The following is a 17,796-nucleotide window of genomic DNA, read 5'->3' as shown; positions in this document are numbered from 1 at the left end:
TCCATAATTTCCAGACACAATATGAAATGGAAGTTTTTCATTTGACAAAGAAGTCCACGACCTTTAACGCGAACATCTGGCATGGCAGTTGACTCAACGATTTCTTCAATTGCAGTTATCAGCGCGATAAGCTGATTTTTCACAGCCGTTACCGCTTCCGCTCGACAGGCCCATCGTGTTGTGGACAATGTTTTTAGAACTTTCATTTTCTGACCTAATGATTTCACTGTGTTCTCAAAAACGGCGTGTCTGGCTGCGCTTCCTTCAATGAAGTTATACAAGACCTGTGTAAAGAAACATTTCAGGCCAAACATGTCTAAAGGTCCTATCTGCAGAAGAGAGGCTTTCTTTGGTTTCCCACTCTTTCGGTAATATCTCAGCTGTTTATTTGTATTATGATTGCCTCTTTGCATTGAACGATGGTCAAAACAATCGTCTTTTGATTTGTACTGTAAAAATAGTTGAAAAGTGTACCATTACATTGCAATAATTGAAAGAGAAAGTGAACAAAGAGAGCCTCTCAAATGCAGATAGGAACTATTGAAATGCTTGGCCTGAGATGTGTTCACTTCAACGATTTATTCTCGACTAACTTCTTTAAAATACGGGGTGTCCAATTTATAGCCTACTCTCACCTATAGAGCCCATTTCCCAAATGGCAGACAAATAAACGTTCCATAATAAATAAAATATTTCCCATAAATAACTGAAAATTTCCAGTAAAGAAATAAGAGTGGAATCAAAATACAAATAAAAAAGTTCCATAAACGAACAAAAATTGCATGAATAAATTAGAATTGTCCACAAATATTTGATTATTGCTCAAAGAAGCATTTGAAATGCAATATTGCAATAAAAATATGCATTTATGCAATTCTGTATCATAATTTCTATTTTACATAACTCATTTAGGTATCATAATGACCTTCATTTCCGCACTGGTTCATTATGCAACTGAAATGAGTTTTGTAACAAAAAATAGTTTATTATGCAACTCATTTGAGTTGCATTATGAATATTATGCTACCCGAATGAGTTGTAAAATGAAAAAAAGTCATTGCAGTAAATTTTGTATGCTCGGCAAGCCTCGTTGGATAAATGTACGACTCGTGCTGAAAAAAAAACCCAACCAAAAAAGCTTGTATTTTCCATAAGCAAATCGGATGCATAACACTAGTTTACAGCATTTTTGAACTCGGTAAGCTGATGGTCATTTTTGGTGTAGAATCATGTCCTTAGTTTGAAAACGCGAAGGAAAAAAATTACCGCGGAGGGCCCATATTCTGCGCACCTAAGACTTTTTCAATTTCAATCAGCTGTTATAAATTCCATATCGAACCGATTTGGCTGAATTTTTGACCGCGCATAGATATCAGCTTTGTAAATCAGGGAAAAATACCATTTTTATACTAAACACTCAATTTATATGTAAAATCATGAAAATTCTAAAGTATGTCTTTGTTCCTAATTCTGCTCACCCTTTTTTGGAATGTTCCTTATTCTGCGCGCTAGTGTTCCTAATTATGCACACATGGGATAAACTCTAAACTCATGGGACACTGTAGACGCCAAACGGGTTGATATTTTCACTTGGAAAATTCAGAAAAAAATTTCGCCAATGTAGACAAACACTGTAGACGCAAAGTGGGTTGATATTTTCACTTGGAAAATTCAGAAAAAAAATTTCGCCAATGTAAACAAACACTGTAGACGCCACATTAGTTGATATTTTCACTTGAAAAATTCAGAAAAAAAAGTTCGCCAATGTAAACAAACACTGTTAACGCCGAATGGGTCGATATTTTCACTTGAAAAATTCAGAAAAAACTAGGAGTGGGTAATGTCTGAGACATAACCGCAATGTTGACGTAGGACAAAGGCTGGAACGAGGTTCCAACTTTTATATTTCCATAATACAATGTTTGTTGTTATAATAATACAAATGGTGGACTGATATGTTAGTCAAGTTGTTGTGTGATCGCTTTCGCTGAACGCATTCATAACCCAAAACATATTTTTGCTGTATAAGAGTAAAACAAATCACTCTTAAGCTAACTTTAGCTCAAGAAGCTGTTATTCAGCTGGTTCGGTTACTTGGAAAGATGTTGACTAGTTCAAGAGTTATTTTGTTTTGAAGAGAAATGGTTAAATTACTGTTCTACGAGAGAATTTTCATCGAGCGGATAAAATTATTAGAAAATTGAACAGCGTTAGATAGATCTTTTCAACGAAAGTTTAACGTGAAACTCTTTCGACAATACGTTGTTTTCATCTAGGAAGAACATATTAGTAGCCACTTCACTATTGCTGAACTACCAAGCTTTCAGTCTGTCGCTTTTAATTATCCGAATAATAACTCTTGAGGAATCATTTTCGCTGATCCTGGAAAAGACCGTTTATAAAACGGAAGATTTTGGCAAAACAATTGCATGAATTCATCACGCAATGCGATTTTACCCATATTGAATGCGGCCGTTTGCTGTCGTGGATGAGATTCCTGGTGCTGCCACCACGATAGCCGAGAGTCATCGCTGAGTTTGTGTGCTGCTGCCTAGCTGGGAGGTGACATCTCCCTTCTCCTTGACTGATCCAAGGAAAATGACGAAAAATAACGGAGGAAACTGCTTTTATGCCCCTAGATTAGCATATGAAGCTCCTCCCATTCGGCGGGCTTTCCAGTTTATTCCGTTTGCATGACCCGCCCACATTGTGTCAGACGCTTCAAACGACTAGTCAAGCGTTCTTTGAGACAATTTCTAATCGAACGGATAAACTAATCGAAGATTCAGTTAAGATCATTTTAATTCGATAAATATTAGAATGAAACAATGTTTCAGGTACAATTGTCCGAATAAGATAACGCGTTGCTAAATTTCGGGTAGAAAGATTAGTGATCGATTTTGCTGTTACTGAGCCACCAAGCATTCAACCATTCACTTTTCGAATGCACTACATTTTTACCGATCGTTGGAATATATCCGAAAATTATCCGATTCATAACTCTTAAGGAATAATTTTCTCTGGTCCTGAAAAGATCCGTTCAAATAACGGTTGATTTTAGAAAGACAATTGAAAATTATCCGCACTGAATGCAGGAAGCCATCGAAAACTGCCGCCGCCTGCTGCCCTGAATGAGATTCCTGGTTCTATCAGATAGATAGCCGAGAACCGTCGCTGGGTTGGTGCGCAGCTACCCAGCTGTGGGTGGAGGTAACTTCCATTGCCGGGCCCACCGTAGCCGTGATCAGTGGATGAGATTCCTGGTGCTATCACTCGTCGCAGTTGACGTGCTGCTGCGCAGCCGTGGACGTGATCCACCTCCACGCTCCCTGACTGATCCAATGAAAATGACGAAAGAATTTTTTACATTAAAAGTTCATTTATTTCATTGATTGTATACGGTGAATTACATGTCATTTTTGGGTTAAGTGATCAAATTTCTTTTTACATCTTTAGTTGGTGCTTATTTACTATAAAATTATTTACATTATTTAGACATTGTCTCAACGATGTTTACCATTTGCATGGAGTTGTTTGAATTGTAATAAAGACTACTTAAAACTACTATATACAACTTACTAACCTACTATATACAGATTGCTGATCAAAGCATATTGGGATATGTTACATTTTTCTACAAATTTGTTTTTGATTTGTTCAACCTTATTGCTAATAGTCTGGAGGTTAGCCTCCTCATGGAGGTCTACTGTTCTGGTGCCATAGGGGCGATCTAGGATCATCCTTAGTGCACGATTTTGTGCAACTTGGATCTTATTACGGTGGGTTTGCGCGCATGATTCCCACACCGGAGCTGCGTACAGTATTGCAGGAGCAATGATCTGTTTGTAGACTGCCAATTTGTTCACCCTAGAGAGGCGGGATCTTCGACAAATGAGCGGATACAAGGCTTTGATCAGAGTGGAGCATTTAACCAAAGTTTTTTCGACGTGGGAGCGGAACAGTAGTTTTTCATCGAATAGCATTCCGAGGTAGACGACTTCGGTGGACCACTCAACCCTTGTGCCGTTCATGATAACAGTGCAAGACTCAGGAGGTTTTAGTTTGGGTGATTGCCGGTGGAGGAACATTATGGTTTGTGTTTTCGAGGCATTGATCTTGATTTTCCACGTTGTTGCGTAGTCAACGAAGACATCAAGGCACCGCTGGAGTTTGTTTGTTATTTCCCGAGGCATCCTACCCTTGACGGATATGGCCGTGTCGTCTGCGAACAGGAAGAACACGCAAGGGGAGGGATGTCCGAGGTGTATATGGTGTACAGCAGGGGGCCTAAAAGGCTGCCTTGTGGCACCCCTGCTGGGATGGGGAAGGTGTTAGACAAACAACCGTCCAGCGATACCCTGAATGACCTTTGTTGAAGGTAACTTCGTATGATTTTAGTGAGGTATGGTGGAAAATTGAAGCCACAGAGCTTGTATATAAGCCCATCGTGCCATACATTATCGAACGCCTTTTCAACGTCCAATAATGCCATGGCCGTGGACTTAGATACGGCTCTGTGACTTCTGATGTTATTCACCAGCCTCACCAGCTGATGAGTGGTGGAGTGCCCCCTCCTAAACCCAAACTGTTCCGGCAGGAGAATGTTATGTTCCTCCACAAAGTTGTTCAAACGATTGAGGATAAGCTTTTCAAACAATTTGCTCAGTGCCGAAAGCAGGCTGATTGGTCTGTAGCTTGAAGGCGATGTTGGGTCCTTCCCGGGTTTGCGGATCGGTATGATCTTGGCCATTTTCCAGATGCTTGGAAAGTAGTGCAATTCCAAGCATCTGTTGAAGATGTTGCTCAAGAGTTCAAAAACTTTGATGTTAAGGCGTTTTAGGATGAGATTGAAGATCCCGTCAAACCCGGGTGCCTTCATGTTCTTGGCATGCTTCAGCACTGAGCAAATCTGCTGTGGAGTGATCCTATCCTCTGGTGGGACGACACAAAGATGACGAAAGAAATCAGAGGGAACAGCTTTTATGCCCCTAGATTGGCAGATGAAGCTCCTCCCATTCGGCTGGCTTGCCAGTTTATTTCGATTGCATGTCCCGCCCCGTATGCTCCGTACACTTCAAACGATCAATCAACCGAGAAATGAGAAAACTTTCATTTAACGAATAAAGTAACCAAAACATTGGAAGATTTAGATCATTTCAATTCGAAAAATGGTTAAATTAAACAATGTTTCACGGAAAATGGTCTGGATAGGATAAAGCGTTGCTAAATTCCTGGTGGAATCATTAGTGGCCGGCATCATTATTGTTGCGGGGCCATCAAGCATACAATTTTTCACTTTTCGGTTGCACCACACTTTTACCGAGCGATGGAATGAAATAATTATCTGATTCACAACTCTTGAGGAATAATTTTCTATGGTCCTGAAAAGAACCGTTTGAATATTGGACGATTTCATACAGAAAATTGACATGAATTTATCATGCCACGCAATGCGTGTTAGATTTCCCCGTGTTGAATGCTGAACGCCGTCGAAAATTCGCCCGCCGCTTGCTGCCGTGGATGAGATTAGTGATCGCCTTCACTGTTGCTGAGCCACCACCAAGAATTCAATCTTTCACTATTTGGTTTCACTACACTTTCTCGGTCGATGCGGGAAATTTATCCAATTTACTCTCTAGGAAGCGTTTTCGATGGTTCAGAAAAGAATCGTTTGAATTTTGGGCGGTTTTAGGAAGAAATTGAAATCAATTCGTCATGCCACCCAATGCGCATTGATTTTGTTCGCGCTGAATGCTGGACGCCACTGAGAATTGGCCCGCCGCTTGCTGACCTGGATGTTCATCGTGATGCTATCAGCAATGCGCCGCCGTCAATCAATCCGCGAAAGGTCCGACCGATCCCCGAGGAAAAGCGACGCAGCTCGCACATTCGTTGTGGCGGATCTTTCTTTGGTGGATTTTGCTGCTGCCTCTGCCACCACCGCCGAGCAATCGATGAAAAGTATTCCTTCCTTGGTCTGCCGCGTTAGACGGTTATAAGGCGAATGCGCAGCAGCTCCTTTATCGACAACCACTAACGCCGAGCCGACACGGCCGTAAAAGAAGAATCAGCGAAAACGCAATCGAAGAAATGGGCAGCTCTCGTTCGATGCGTTCACCTCGAGACCACAAAGGCAAATGAGGGAAGATGCGAAGAAGCAGTAGCTTTTATATTCGACGGGAGCATCGAAAATGTGCTCGATCGTGATTGGCTGGAATAAACATGGGTTCACTTTTCCCAATTTTTCAATAGTTTGTTATTGAAAATCAGTAAATGTTATTATTGGACATAATTGGTGTAAAGATTTGCAATCGATTGGTGCCAAAATTTTGAAATTTCATCAAGAAATGGCTGAGTTATTCAGGCTCAAAATCTCCACTTTTAACGTAACGCGGCCGATTTCTGAAAATTTAGAATGACACCCGGTATAGAAAAGAGAGACGTAGTCCTACGTCAAAAAAATCGCCAATGTAAACAAACACTGTAGACGCCAAATGGGTCGATATTTTTACTTGGAATATTCAGAAAAAAAAAGTTCGCCAATGTAAACAAACACTGTTAACGCCGAATGGGTCGATATTTTCACTTGAAAAATTCAGAAAAAAAAATCGCCAATGTAAACAAACACTGTAGACGCCAAATGGGTCGATATTTTTACTTGGAATATTCAGAAAAAAAAATTCGCCAATGTAAACAAACACTGTAGACGGGGGTTGATTTTTCCACTTGGAAAATTCAGATTTCGCCAATGTAAACAAAAGCTCTGTAGACGTCAAATGGGTCGATATTATCACTTGGAATATTCAGAAAAAAAAAATCGCCAATGTAAACAAGCACTAAACGCGAAATGGGTCGATATTTTGACTTGGAAAATTAAGAGAAAAATTTCGCCAATGTAAACAAACACTGTAGACGCCAAATGGGTCGATATTTTCACTTGGAATATTCAGAAAAAAACATTTCGCCAATGTAAACCAACACTGTAGACGCCAAATGGATCGATATTTTTAATTGGAAAATTCAGAAAAAAAAATCGAAACTGAACAAAAACTGTTCAGGCCAAATGGGTCGATATTTTTCCTTAGAAAATTCAGAAAAAAAAATCGATACCCTGGGGTCAACCAGTGCTTACGAAAACCTAAGACTACAGCTCTGATATTTCAATGTATTGCTTCAAAACAGGTAAACATCATGAAATTCTTTGGAGGTTCTGGTTGGCGGCAGAGGTGAATGATAAAACTTTTAGTTAGGGGGGGGGGGGGCAGCTTAACCAACCCCCCCCCCCCCCCCACTTGCCACCCTTTGTCTCCGCCACTGCAGCTCACCAACATCGCCTTTGCTTTTCGGTCCATTTCTTCGAACTTGGCTCGATCCACTGCTACTTCCGGTGCCACAATGGTGAGCACTTCCGATAAGCCAGCCGCTTCGAGAAAAAGCTTCACGCGATAACTCCAGTTTTGATACTCTGATCCATTGCCGCGGAACTGCGGGATCCCGTAGACGAGGTCCTTGGCGCTGGTGCCCATAACCTATTGGGATTTGGAACTTCGGGACGGGAACGTAACGAATCAATGACCGAGTTAAAAACAGCAACAGAAGGTTTATTGTAAATGTCTTGACAGTTTGAGTTACAAGGAAGGAATAAATAAACTGGTCCTCGTCACAACCACAGGTTGCTATGACCTCAGCTACCGATGATATGTCGGCTGTTGCTTTGTTAACACAAATTTGTTGATTCTCTAGGGCCGCCCGTTGGTGGGATTTTGAACCAAACTACCCAACAACTATAAGTCTTTGACCAACCTAACAACTTTGCTGCAGACACCAACCAAGTAATCAATACCCTGAGATAAGTATATGAGATGGTGATTTTGTCTGTGTGTCGCCCGTTTGTCTCTGATATCATACCAATTGTTGGTTTGAGGGGCATTTGATTACGATTTAAACATTTTACAAGATTGTAGTACAATTACAATTTACACAATTTTTGAAATTTGTATAGAGCGTAGGTTTTGGCCAAACCACTTCCCTCCGTTCCACAAGAGTCTACGTATACTATAGTTTTGAATACAGAACTATGTTTGTCTGCAGCAGGTCGCCTTTTTTATAAGGGGGCAGATTACCCCTTACTTGCACTCCTCCGGTAACCGCTCGGTTTCCCAGATCCTGACTATCAACCGATGCAGACAGGTGGCCAACATTTCTGGGCCCATCTTGATGAGTTCAGCTTCGATACCTTCTTTGCCAGCTGCTTTATTGATTTTGAGCTAGTGAATGGCATCCTAAACTTCCCTCAGCCTGGGAGTTTGCTCATTTCCATCCTCTACTGCATTGGCGTCGTTTCGTCCGTTGTCATGGTCTCCCGTGCCTACGTCCTCTACGCCATTCAGGTGGTCGTAGAAGTGCTGCTTCCCCCTTTCGATAACCTCACGTTCGTCCGTCAAGAGACATCCGTCCTTATCCCTGAATATTTCGGCTCGCGGCACGGAGCCGTTGCGGAATGCATTGAGTTTCTGATAGAACTTCCACGTTTCTTGGGAACTGCACAGCACTTTCATTTCCTCACACTCCGCTTCTTCCAGACGGCGGTTTTCCCCCCCGGCAGCTTTCGCTTTTGTTTGTAACGTTCCACGTCCTTGCTGCAACATTACCGCCTGTGCTGCGTTCTTCTACTTCAAAATTGCTCAGCACTCTTTGCCGAACCATTCGTTTCGTCGACTCGTTCCACGTACTCGTTGGTGCTCTCGGCTTCGTCGTTGATGACTGCTTTGAATGTTCTCCAGCAGCCCTCTAGAGAGGTAACATCGAGCTCGCCCTCGTCTGGCAACGCGCCTCGAGATTCTACGCGTATGCTGAGGCGACATCCGATTGCATCAGTCGCCTAGCTTGTTCCGTTTCGATTGCCGGTACCGTACATTATTCATGACGAAAAGTTCTGGGCACAGTTTGACCATCACCAGATAGTGGTCGGAATCGATATTAGCGCCACGATAGGTCCTGACGTCTATAATGTCGGAGAAGTGCCGTCCGTCAATCAGAACATGTTCGATTTGCGATTCCGTCTGCTGTGGTGATCTCCTAGAGTAACGATAAGGGACGCTTTGTTGGAAAGAGGTGTTACGTATGGTCATTTTTTTGAAGGCGGCGAAATCAATGAGTCGTAGGCCGTTTTCGTTCGTCAGCTGGTGGGCACTGAACTTTCCAATCGTCGGCCTGAATTCCTCCTCCTGGCCTACCTGTGCGTTTAGGTCTCCTATGATGATCTTCCACCAGTATTCTTGAAAAATGTATCAGTAGAACTTACATCCCCGTTATACTGGCTTTATAACATGTCACTGGAATCAGGTAGTTTCCCTGAAACGTGGAAAAGCTCTTTTTTAGTGCCAATTTTCAAAAGTGGCAAAAAATCCGACGTACGTAATTACCGTGGAATAGCTATAATCTCTTGCATTCCGAAGATCTTTGAGGCAATAATCAATAAAACTTTGTTCGACATGGTCAAAAACAGAATAACTCACACGCAACACGGGTTTTTCAAAGGACGTTCAACATGTACAAACTTGCTCGAATTCATACATTATTCGTTGACGGCCATGGACAATGGCAATCATGTGGAAGTTCTCTATACAGACTTCAGTAAAGCTTTTGATCGAATTGACGTACCAATGTTGCTTTTTAAACTAGAAAAAATAGGATTTGGTCCAGGTCTTCTTAAATGGGTCGGGTCATACCTTTCCAATCGTCAACAAATAGTTAGATACAAGGGAGTAAAATCTAAACCTATTCAAGTTACATCTGGAGTTCCTCAAGGGTCTCATTTGGGCCCATTATTATTTATTCTATACGTCAACGACATTTCCTTCATTCTTAAAAAAGTTAAAGCTCTCATATATGCCGATGACATGAAACTCTTCCTAGAAATAGTAAACGATGAAGACTTGCACACTTTTCAACAGGAAATCAATATGTTTTATGTGTGGTGTAAAAAAAGCCTTTTACAACTGAATGTGAAAAAATGTAATTCCATAGCCATAAGTAGGAAACGTAGTACACCAGATGTAACAATATTATTAGGTGATCAACAGGTAGAAAAATGCGTCAGAATCAGGGATTTGGGAGTGATTTTAGACTCCAAACTAACTTTTACTGATCATTATAATACAGTTATCAACAAAGCAAATAATATGTTAGGCTTCATAAAACGATTTAGTTATCATTTTCACGATCCATATACAGTAAAAACATTATATGTAGCCTATGTACGTTCAATTTTAGAATACTGTAGCATAGTTTGGTCACCATTTTCGGTTACACATGAAACTCGTATAGAATCAATTCAGAAACAATTTCTACTATTTGCGCTTCGTAAACTAGGTTGGACAAGGTTACCTCTTCCGTCTTATGAAGCACGATGTATGCTCATTAACATTCAAACACTAAAAGAACGACGTGAATTTGCAATGTTATCATTTGTAAACGATATCGTTTCGCAGCGTATTGATTCGATAGAGCTTCTTTCAAAATTAAACTTTTATGCTCCCTCTCGACAACTACGAAATCGTAGTATTTTTTATACAAATCATCACCGTATTAATTACGCTAAATTTGGTCCCATCAACCAAATAATGACAACTTACAATAAATTTTGCGAAACTATAGATTTTACTATGACAAAATCACAACTAAAAAAAATATTTACATCAAATCGTAATTAGAAATAAAATAAGCAAACAGTTCTAGTTTTAAGTTCAAATTGTATTGAAACGGTCTACTTATGATTGACTACATGAAATAAATAAATAAATAAATAAATGACGTCGCGGCTTGGGCAGCGATCGTACTCGCATTCATGCTGCGCGTAAAATGCGTCTTTGTCATCATCAGTGCTTCCGGAGTGAGGGCTGTGCACGTTTATTATGGTGAAGTTGAAGAATCGGCCCTTGATCCTCAACCCGCACAATCTTTCGTCGATCGGCAACCAACCGATCACGCGCCTCTGCATGTCACCCATCACGATAAAAACTGTTCCCAGCTCACGTGTGTTTCCGTAACTCTGGTAGATGGTATGATTACCTCTAGACGTTCGCACCATTGGTCATGTCCAACACACCTCCTGCAGCGCTACGATGCCGAACCCGTGGTCCTTCATTTGATCGGCAAGTATACAGAAAGTTGAGAGATCGGCAGTTCCATATACCGAGTTTCCAATCGTAATTCCTTTTTGTTCGCTAGGCTCGTTGCCGTTTGTTACAGTGGTTTTTACGGCAGGCTCGAAGAGAAATTGCTGGGCAGAGGCTAGTGATCTCTATGGGATCTGTATTTTATATTGCGCGAATTACCCAAATTTTTGGCGTGTCGCCCGTAGAATGTGTCATCATCAGATTCGTTCGAACAACGATTTTGCATGGTATTCTTCTGATTCTGATCACGTAAAAACTCTGTAAGGGACTGTACACAAATTACGTCACGCTCTTAGGGAGGAAGGGGGGTTTTGAAGAACGTGACGACTCATACAAAAAATTATGAGGTCCAACACAAAAAGTGTGACATAGGTGGGAGGGGGATTGAAAAGGTCGATTTTTATGTGAAATAATTTATGTATCTAAGTTAAACGTGTAAGGCTGTTCTGTAAAACTAACTTTTAAATAATGTGTTGCATAACAAAATTGAATGTTATTTTACCCTATTTACAACACATTTATTCCTTATCACTGTTGCAATGAACATGATAAATTTAGATAAGCGCATATTTTTGTATAAAATTTGTATCAAGGTTCAACTCTAAGCTCTATATATATGTGTTAAAACTCGGGTTACCTTATTTATATTATGAATTGCAGTTAGAATTTTGAAATCAATTCAGAATCCTAAAGATACACACACTTCCACTCCCAACGTTGATAAGATTAACGTAATTTCTCTTATCCATTCAAGCCCAAAACAAACCACTGTCACCACGTTCTACTATTGGTACTCGCTGCTGTTTCTCATCTGCCGATGCTTCGTCATGCTGTACGTAACGTCATCGATCTACGAAGCATCGCTGAAACCGCTGGAGCTGTTACGTGACTTTGCAACCTCGAGCTGGAACCTGGATCTACAGCGACTACTGGATCATGCCTCTCTGAAAAGCATTGCCTTTTCCGGCAAGCGATTCTTCTTCATCACACGACCCTTGATACTCGCTGTAAGATTGTTGATTGCGTTAAAAACTTTTAATTTGAATTCAAGCCGTAATTTATTTCAGATGGCTGGTACTATCATCACCTACGAGCTGGTTCTGTTGGACCAAGTAGCTAAAGATCAAGATACGACAAGAGATTGCGATTTTTAAGCTTTATTCGTACATGTTTCGGTTTATACTGTACAAAACTGTGATGTTTGAATTTGAATATAATACTTTTAGTTTTCGATCAATACTTCGTAATTCTTAATTGCTACTTCGCTTCCTCCGAATGGGATGTATAAAGTCTGATGGCTCGGGTGAACCTTTCCCGGGGTCAAACTGCCCATGTAGTGGGCACGTCCAATGTAGAGCGTTTCACCCGTGGAAGTCCGTCCTCCGAAAACTGCATTCGGCGGAACGCTTCCAAATCCGGATGGCACCCAAGTGGTGTTGCCGTTGCACAGAACTTCGAAGGCATGCTTGGGAATTTCCTGACCGTTATGGCAAACGTAAGCGATCTGCTTGCTTGGAATCACCTTGGCTGGCAGCTGATCTCCCTCATGATAGGCACGTCCTACGTAGATCGGAGCTGTATCGACATCGTGTCCAGCGAGAATGGCTCCTGGTGGAGCTGATGCTCCAGCGGCGCAATGTGACCAGGTCGCTATAGTTGGAAAAAACATCTTTAGACTAAATTGCAAATGGGTCAGGAAATGACGGTCTCACCTTTTTGCTGTCCTACAAGCACTTCATAGTTCAGGAAGCTTTGTTCTGCACCTCCGAAAGGAATGTAGAGGCAACCATGGCTACGATGGATTTTTCCTGGAGTAAGGCTTCCTTCGTGATGGGTACGCCCAATATAGAGAGGCTCACCAGAAACAGTGTTACCGCACAATACTGCGCCAGTTGGTACGTGGCCGTTACCGCTATGCACCCAAGTGAATCCCTGACCACTAAGCACCTATACCATAACGAAATATAAGTAGCATTTATCATTATCTAAATATATTGCAACATCCAGACAGGTAAACACGCTTCAATTATTGATACCGTTAGGCGATAAGCAAAAGTCGGGGACTTTTCTTGGTTCGTTATCAACAGTTGAACTCACCTCAAAGTGTGATTTGTAAATCTCCAGTCCATTATGCGACACGTAAGCTGCCTGCTTGCTTGGGATTACTTTCGCCGGAAGTTGATCCCCCTCGTGGAACGCGCGTCCGATATAGATAGGTGAGCCATCTTGATCGTTGCCCGCGTACACGCCGGCTGGTGGGATTCCTTGGTGAGCCGACCATGGCATCCAGTTGTATCCTGTAATGTCAATAAGTGGGGATAATTATTATTAATATGAAAGAGGTATTTTAGTGGTAAAGAATTTTGAAACCGTACACTTTTTTATTACAACATTAATCAATTTCACAAGTTCTCTATTTCAAGACATTTTTTTTCTCAAAGAAGAATGGGAATCACACTTTACATTACCGATTAATGAAACTTAAATTCGAAACCTATTGATGACTGTTGGAAAAACGCACGACGAAATGACTAATTGCCTACACATAAATATCGTTTGTAGTTCGGTGTTTGCAGTTATATTTAAGGATAGAGATACGCCCATACGCCCGTATAATAATGTTGATAAATCGAAGTACATTTGCCTTCATTTCGAATTTAGTTTGGTTGGTTTTACTTTGCACTAAAACTTAAAATAAATAATGATTTCTTCTCTATTCCAGCAAAGTTTCAACATTAATCCCAAAACTTCAAATTCTCAAAAAAGTGACTCACCTGCATTCATTGTGATGGAATTTGTATGAGCTGACACTGGTCTAGAATTATCACTGTGGATCGTTTGTTCTCCCACGGAAAACGTTCACTCGGCGATGGTTCAACGAAAACTGACAAACCGCTTTCTAAATGACGAACCTTTTTGTGTTATCACTTGATTCAACAATACTCAGCGCACCACCAAATGTTGAAAACAAGTCTCCTAAGTCCAGTGATAAGGTTTGCTGAATTGGTGTGGATGTATGCCAACCCTCCATGTGGTGTGTCAGTCGGCAAACAGATATCAATTGATGAAATTGATAAACTCTTGTTTGTGTGTATACACCCATCCATTCAGTATGCCATATGATTATTTTTGCATCCACCTGAATCATAATTGCTGAATATCGATGACGTCATGAATATCGTACATTGATCAGCTCTCTGGCTTTGAAGTCGAAGAATGAAATTTCCACGAAAAGTGATAACCAAGTAACTTGATTTAACTTATTATATTCACGTACTTTCAAACTGATTGAAGTTCATTCAGGACGGCCGGAACCAACAGGGTCTAGGGTCTCGCTTTTACACCAACGACCCCGAAGGACTTAGTACTGGAATTTTGGTTTTCATTTGTTTTTTTTGTGCATAATTCCACGGTAGTAGAAAAATATCCAGTGAACGCCTAGATCCAGGCATTTCGTATACTCCCATTGGGTTCATTCAAATATTACGTAACGCAAAAATTGACAATTGTAGACCTCGTCCACGTAACATTTTTTATGGGAAATTTTGAAATTTTATATGAAGCATAACACAGCACAAGACCACGCTCTATCTCCCTCCCTTAGCGTTACGTAATATTTCAACAGACACATTGAATTTGAATTCCTATAAATTTCATTTTCTCGTAAAATAATGGTATCGGAAGTCTGGAATCCAAGTTTTTTACGCTTCCTTAATAGACTGGCCCAAATACAAAAATGTCGTAAACTTCCACGGGGCACCTTCTAGGCAGTGGCGTAGCTAGGAATTTGGAGGCCCGGTGCGGAGCCAAATTTGTGGGCCCCCATGAAAATTACAGATGTACACATTTTACAATGATAAATCTATCCTTCTAATGATCCTCAAATGATCACGCCGTATTTTGTATTTTGTACAAAACGTTGAAAAAAATCTCGACTTTCGAACTCAGCGTTAGCGTGATACTGGCGGTGGTGGCCAACTGACTGACGGAAGGTTAAACATTATTTTCTATATTATTTTATGAATTTCTTCGGGATTTTCTGCAAGGATACATCCCGGAGTTCCATCAATGAGCATTAGATTATTTTATATGAATAATGTCGAATTTATTAGGAAATTTCATCAAGTAATCCCTTAGGAAGTCCTTCAAAGATTGCTTTACCATTTTCTTAAAAAAATAAACCTTTCTGAATAATAATTTGTCTTCAAGAATCTTTCAAGTGGCTAACGCAAGTGTGTCATTCAGTATTTCACTAAACACTCCATCAGGAATTCTTACAGTGTTGTCTCCGAGCATGTTTTCAAAAGTACTTTAGAGTACTTTGAAAGGATTCTACCCCATTACCCCGAATGCCACTACCCTAAACGCCATTACCCCGAACGCCACTACCCCGAAAGCCATTACCCCGAATAGGCCATTACCCCGAAATCCGTTACCCCGAATGGGCCATTACCCCGAACGCCACTACCCCGAATGGGCCACTACCCCGAACGCCATTACCCTGAAAGCATATTTTTAGATGGGTTATTCTGATGATGGGTATTTTATATTTTTATTAATTTAATAACACTACTGACAGCTTTAATACCAGAAGATATCATTGTAAAGAATAACCTCAAAACAAAACAATAATACGGTATTAGAGATGATCTTGTATGAGATAGAGCTGTCAGCAAAGGTCCTTCAAATACTGGCTATCCATATTGGCTCATTAGGTCGAAAAGACATTTGGTCAAAGTATCACTAATAAGTCTAATGATCATTAGGCGAGATCAAATAATACAAATTGCAAAATAGGCCCGGAAAGAACATTTTATAGTTAGAAAAAGAAAAAATCTTTTAAGGAGGAATAGACGATTTGGTAATAAAACTCTATAACAGTGTAACTTGTCACAATAGATCTATCAACTGGTCGCAGTGACTTAGATACCCAACAAGGAATAAAAAAAAAAAAAAAAAAACAGTGTAACTTAAAAAAAACATTCCTTAAATGTGAAAAAATGTGATTGATAGGTTGGCCGACAATAAGGTCTGCAAGGATATAACTAGAAAGAACAGCATATAAATTAAAGAAGGGCAAATCTCCTATGGGACCATTCATAAACTACGTAGACCGAATTTTGGTCAACTCGGTCCTCTCCCCCTCCTCATCGTAGAATTTTAAAAGACAATTACACCGTCTTCAGCCGGAGGCCGCACAGACTGTACATTACTATCATTAGACAATGGACAACAACACATATTACACTCAGAGGCCCAGTGGAGTATTTTCTGTTTTGACGAAAAGTTTTCCTCGGCCGGAGCGGGAATCGAACCTACATTCCGAGGCATGTGAGATACCTAAACGACTAACGCCGCTAACCGCTCGGCAACGAGGTCCACGATTTGTTCATACAAAAATTTGTAAATTTGTATAGAGCTTAGAATTTGGATAGACTCTCTCTTACTTACATATTTTATGCACGACCCCTATATATAAATCAGCAAAGGGCAACATGGCTACCAAACAACTCTGCAACAATATAAGTCGAAAGAACAGCCGAACTTTCAAAGAATGAAAAACACCAGATGGAATTAATAGAGACATGTCGCCAATCAACCCGGTAACGACGTAACTAGAAAGAACAGCCTATAAATTGAAGAAGGGCAAATCTCATATACAGTAAGCAGCTTTCACTCCCAGTAAACTATAGAGGTGCAGCTAGAAGAACAGCCTTTCATGAAAAGAAAAGCTACAGTTTAGTCGCCAAAAAAAAAAGTTAATTTGGTCCAACGATGCTGGATCTACCTTGCTAAGTGAATTGAACTGAATATCTGAAATCCAGTCCAGTACTACAATCTTGAAAAAAAAATATTCAGAAAACAATTTTAGGGCTTGATGTTCTGGAAACTGATCATCAAAATCAAAAGAAAATCAAAAGAAATCTAGTTGCCAGTTTGGCCGCAAGTCAATTCTGAAAAATTTCACTTGAAAGAACAGCCTATTATTCAAAGAAAAACAAATCCGCTATGGAGTTAGTTTTTCGTTTGCAAATAAACTACGTAACACTCAAACTCGAAAGAACAGCTTCTGATGAAAATAAGGAAACATTTCTATAAAGAAATTAACAGTTTGGCTACCAAACAACTCTGCAATAGTACATGGTTGGAAACTGCAAACTCCAAAGAACAGCATATTTTTAAAAGAAGGCAAATATTTGAAGAAGTGTAGTTTGATAACCAGCATAATCGTTTGCCACCAGTTTACAATCGTGCTTGAGGCCAACCAACTTTAAAAAGAAGGGAAAATGTAGTTTTTATAGCCATAGCTATAAGTTCAGAAGAGCAGCTAGTTTAAAATATGGAAAATTTGTCTTTACTTGTCTTCTTAATTTCATTGGGTTTGTGGCTTTCGTTTTCACGAACCTTACCTTTGCATGAAGCACAACATACGGAAACCTAAGGGAAACGGAACCTATCTTAAACAATGTGCTCCCATTGTCATGCTATCTAAAACAAAATAAATAAGAGCTATTTGATTTGTGTTTTATTTTTACATTTTTTTTACTCGTTACAAAAATAAAACGGAAAAAATCGGTACCTAATCGTCTGTTTAAGAATAGAATTAACCACAGAG

General features: G+C 40.3%; 2 protein-coding genes across 2 annotated transcripts in view; one reads left to right on the top strand and one right to left on the bottom strand.

Annotated features, from left to right (window-relative positions):
* LOC109408683 (gustatory receptor for sugar taste 64a-like) overlaps nucleotides 1–12,419 on the top strand; it is a 38,206-nt gene extending 25,787 nt beyond the window's left edge. The window contains exons 4-5 of the mRNA XM_029878695.2: nucleotides 11,935–12,187; nucleotides 12,248–12,419. Of these exons, the coding sequence (XP_029734555.1) occupies nucleotides 11,935–12,187; nucleotides 12,248–12,334 (340 nt within the window). The 3' untranslated portion in view covers nucleotides 12,335–12,419. The remainder of the gene's footprint in view (nucleotides 1–11,934; nucleotides 12,188–12,247) is intronic.
* Nucleotides 12,322–14,209, bottom strand: LOC109408684 (uncharacterized). The gene is made up of 4 exons (XM_019682049.3): nucleotides 13,955–14,209; nucleotides 13,278–13,477; nucleotides 12,893–13,127; nucleotides 12,322–12,830 (listed from the first exon to the last, which is right to left on the bottom strand). The coding sequence occupies exons 1-4, from the start codon at nucleotides 13,962–13,964 to the stop codon at nucleotides 12,403–12,405; spliced, it is 873 nt and encodes a 290-aa protein (XP_019537594.2). The 5' UTR covers nucleotides 13,965–14,209; the 3' UTR covers nucleotides 12,322–12,402.
* Nucleotides 14,210–17,796: the final 3,587 nt, after the last annotated feature.

This window comes from Aedes albopictus, chromosome 2, assembly GCF_035046485.1.
Source record: "Aedes albopictus strain Foshan chromosome 2, AalbF5, whole genome shotgun sequence".
Classification (NCBI taxonomy): Eukaryota; Metazoa; Arthropoda; class Insecta; order Diptera; family Culicidae; genus Aedes; species Aedes albopictus.
This window is presented reverse-complemented; position numbering and strand designations above follow the sequence as displayed.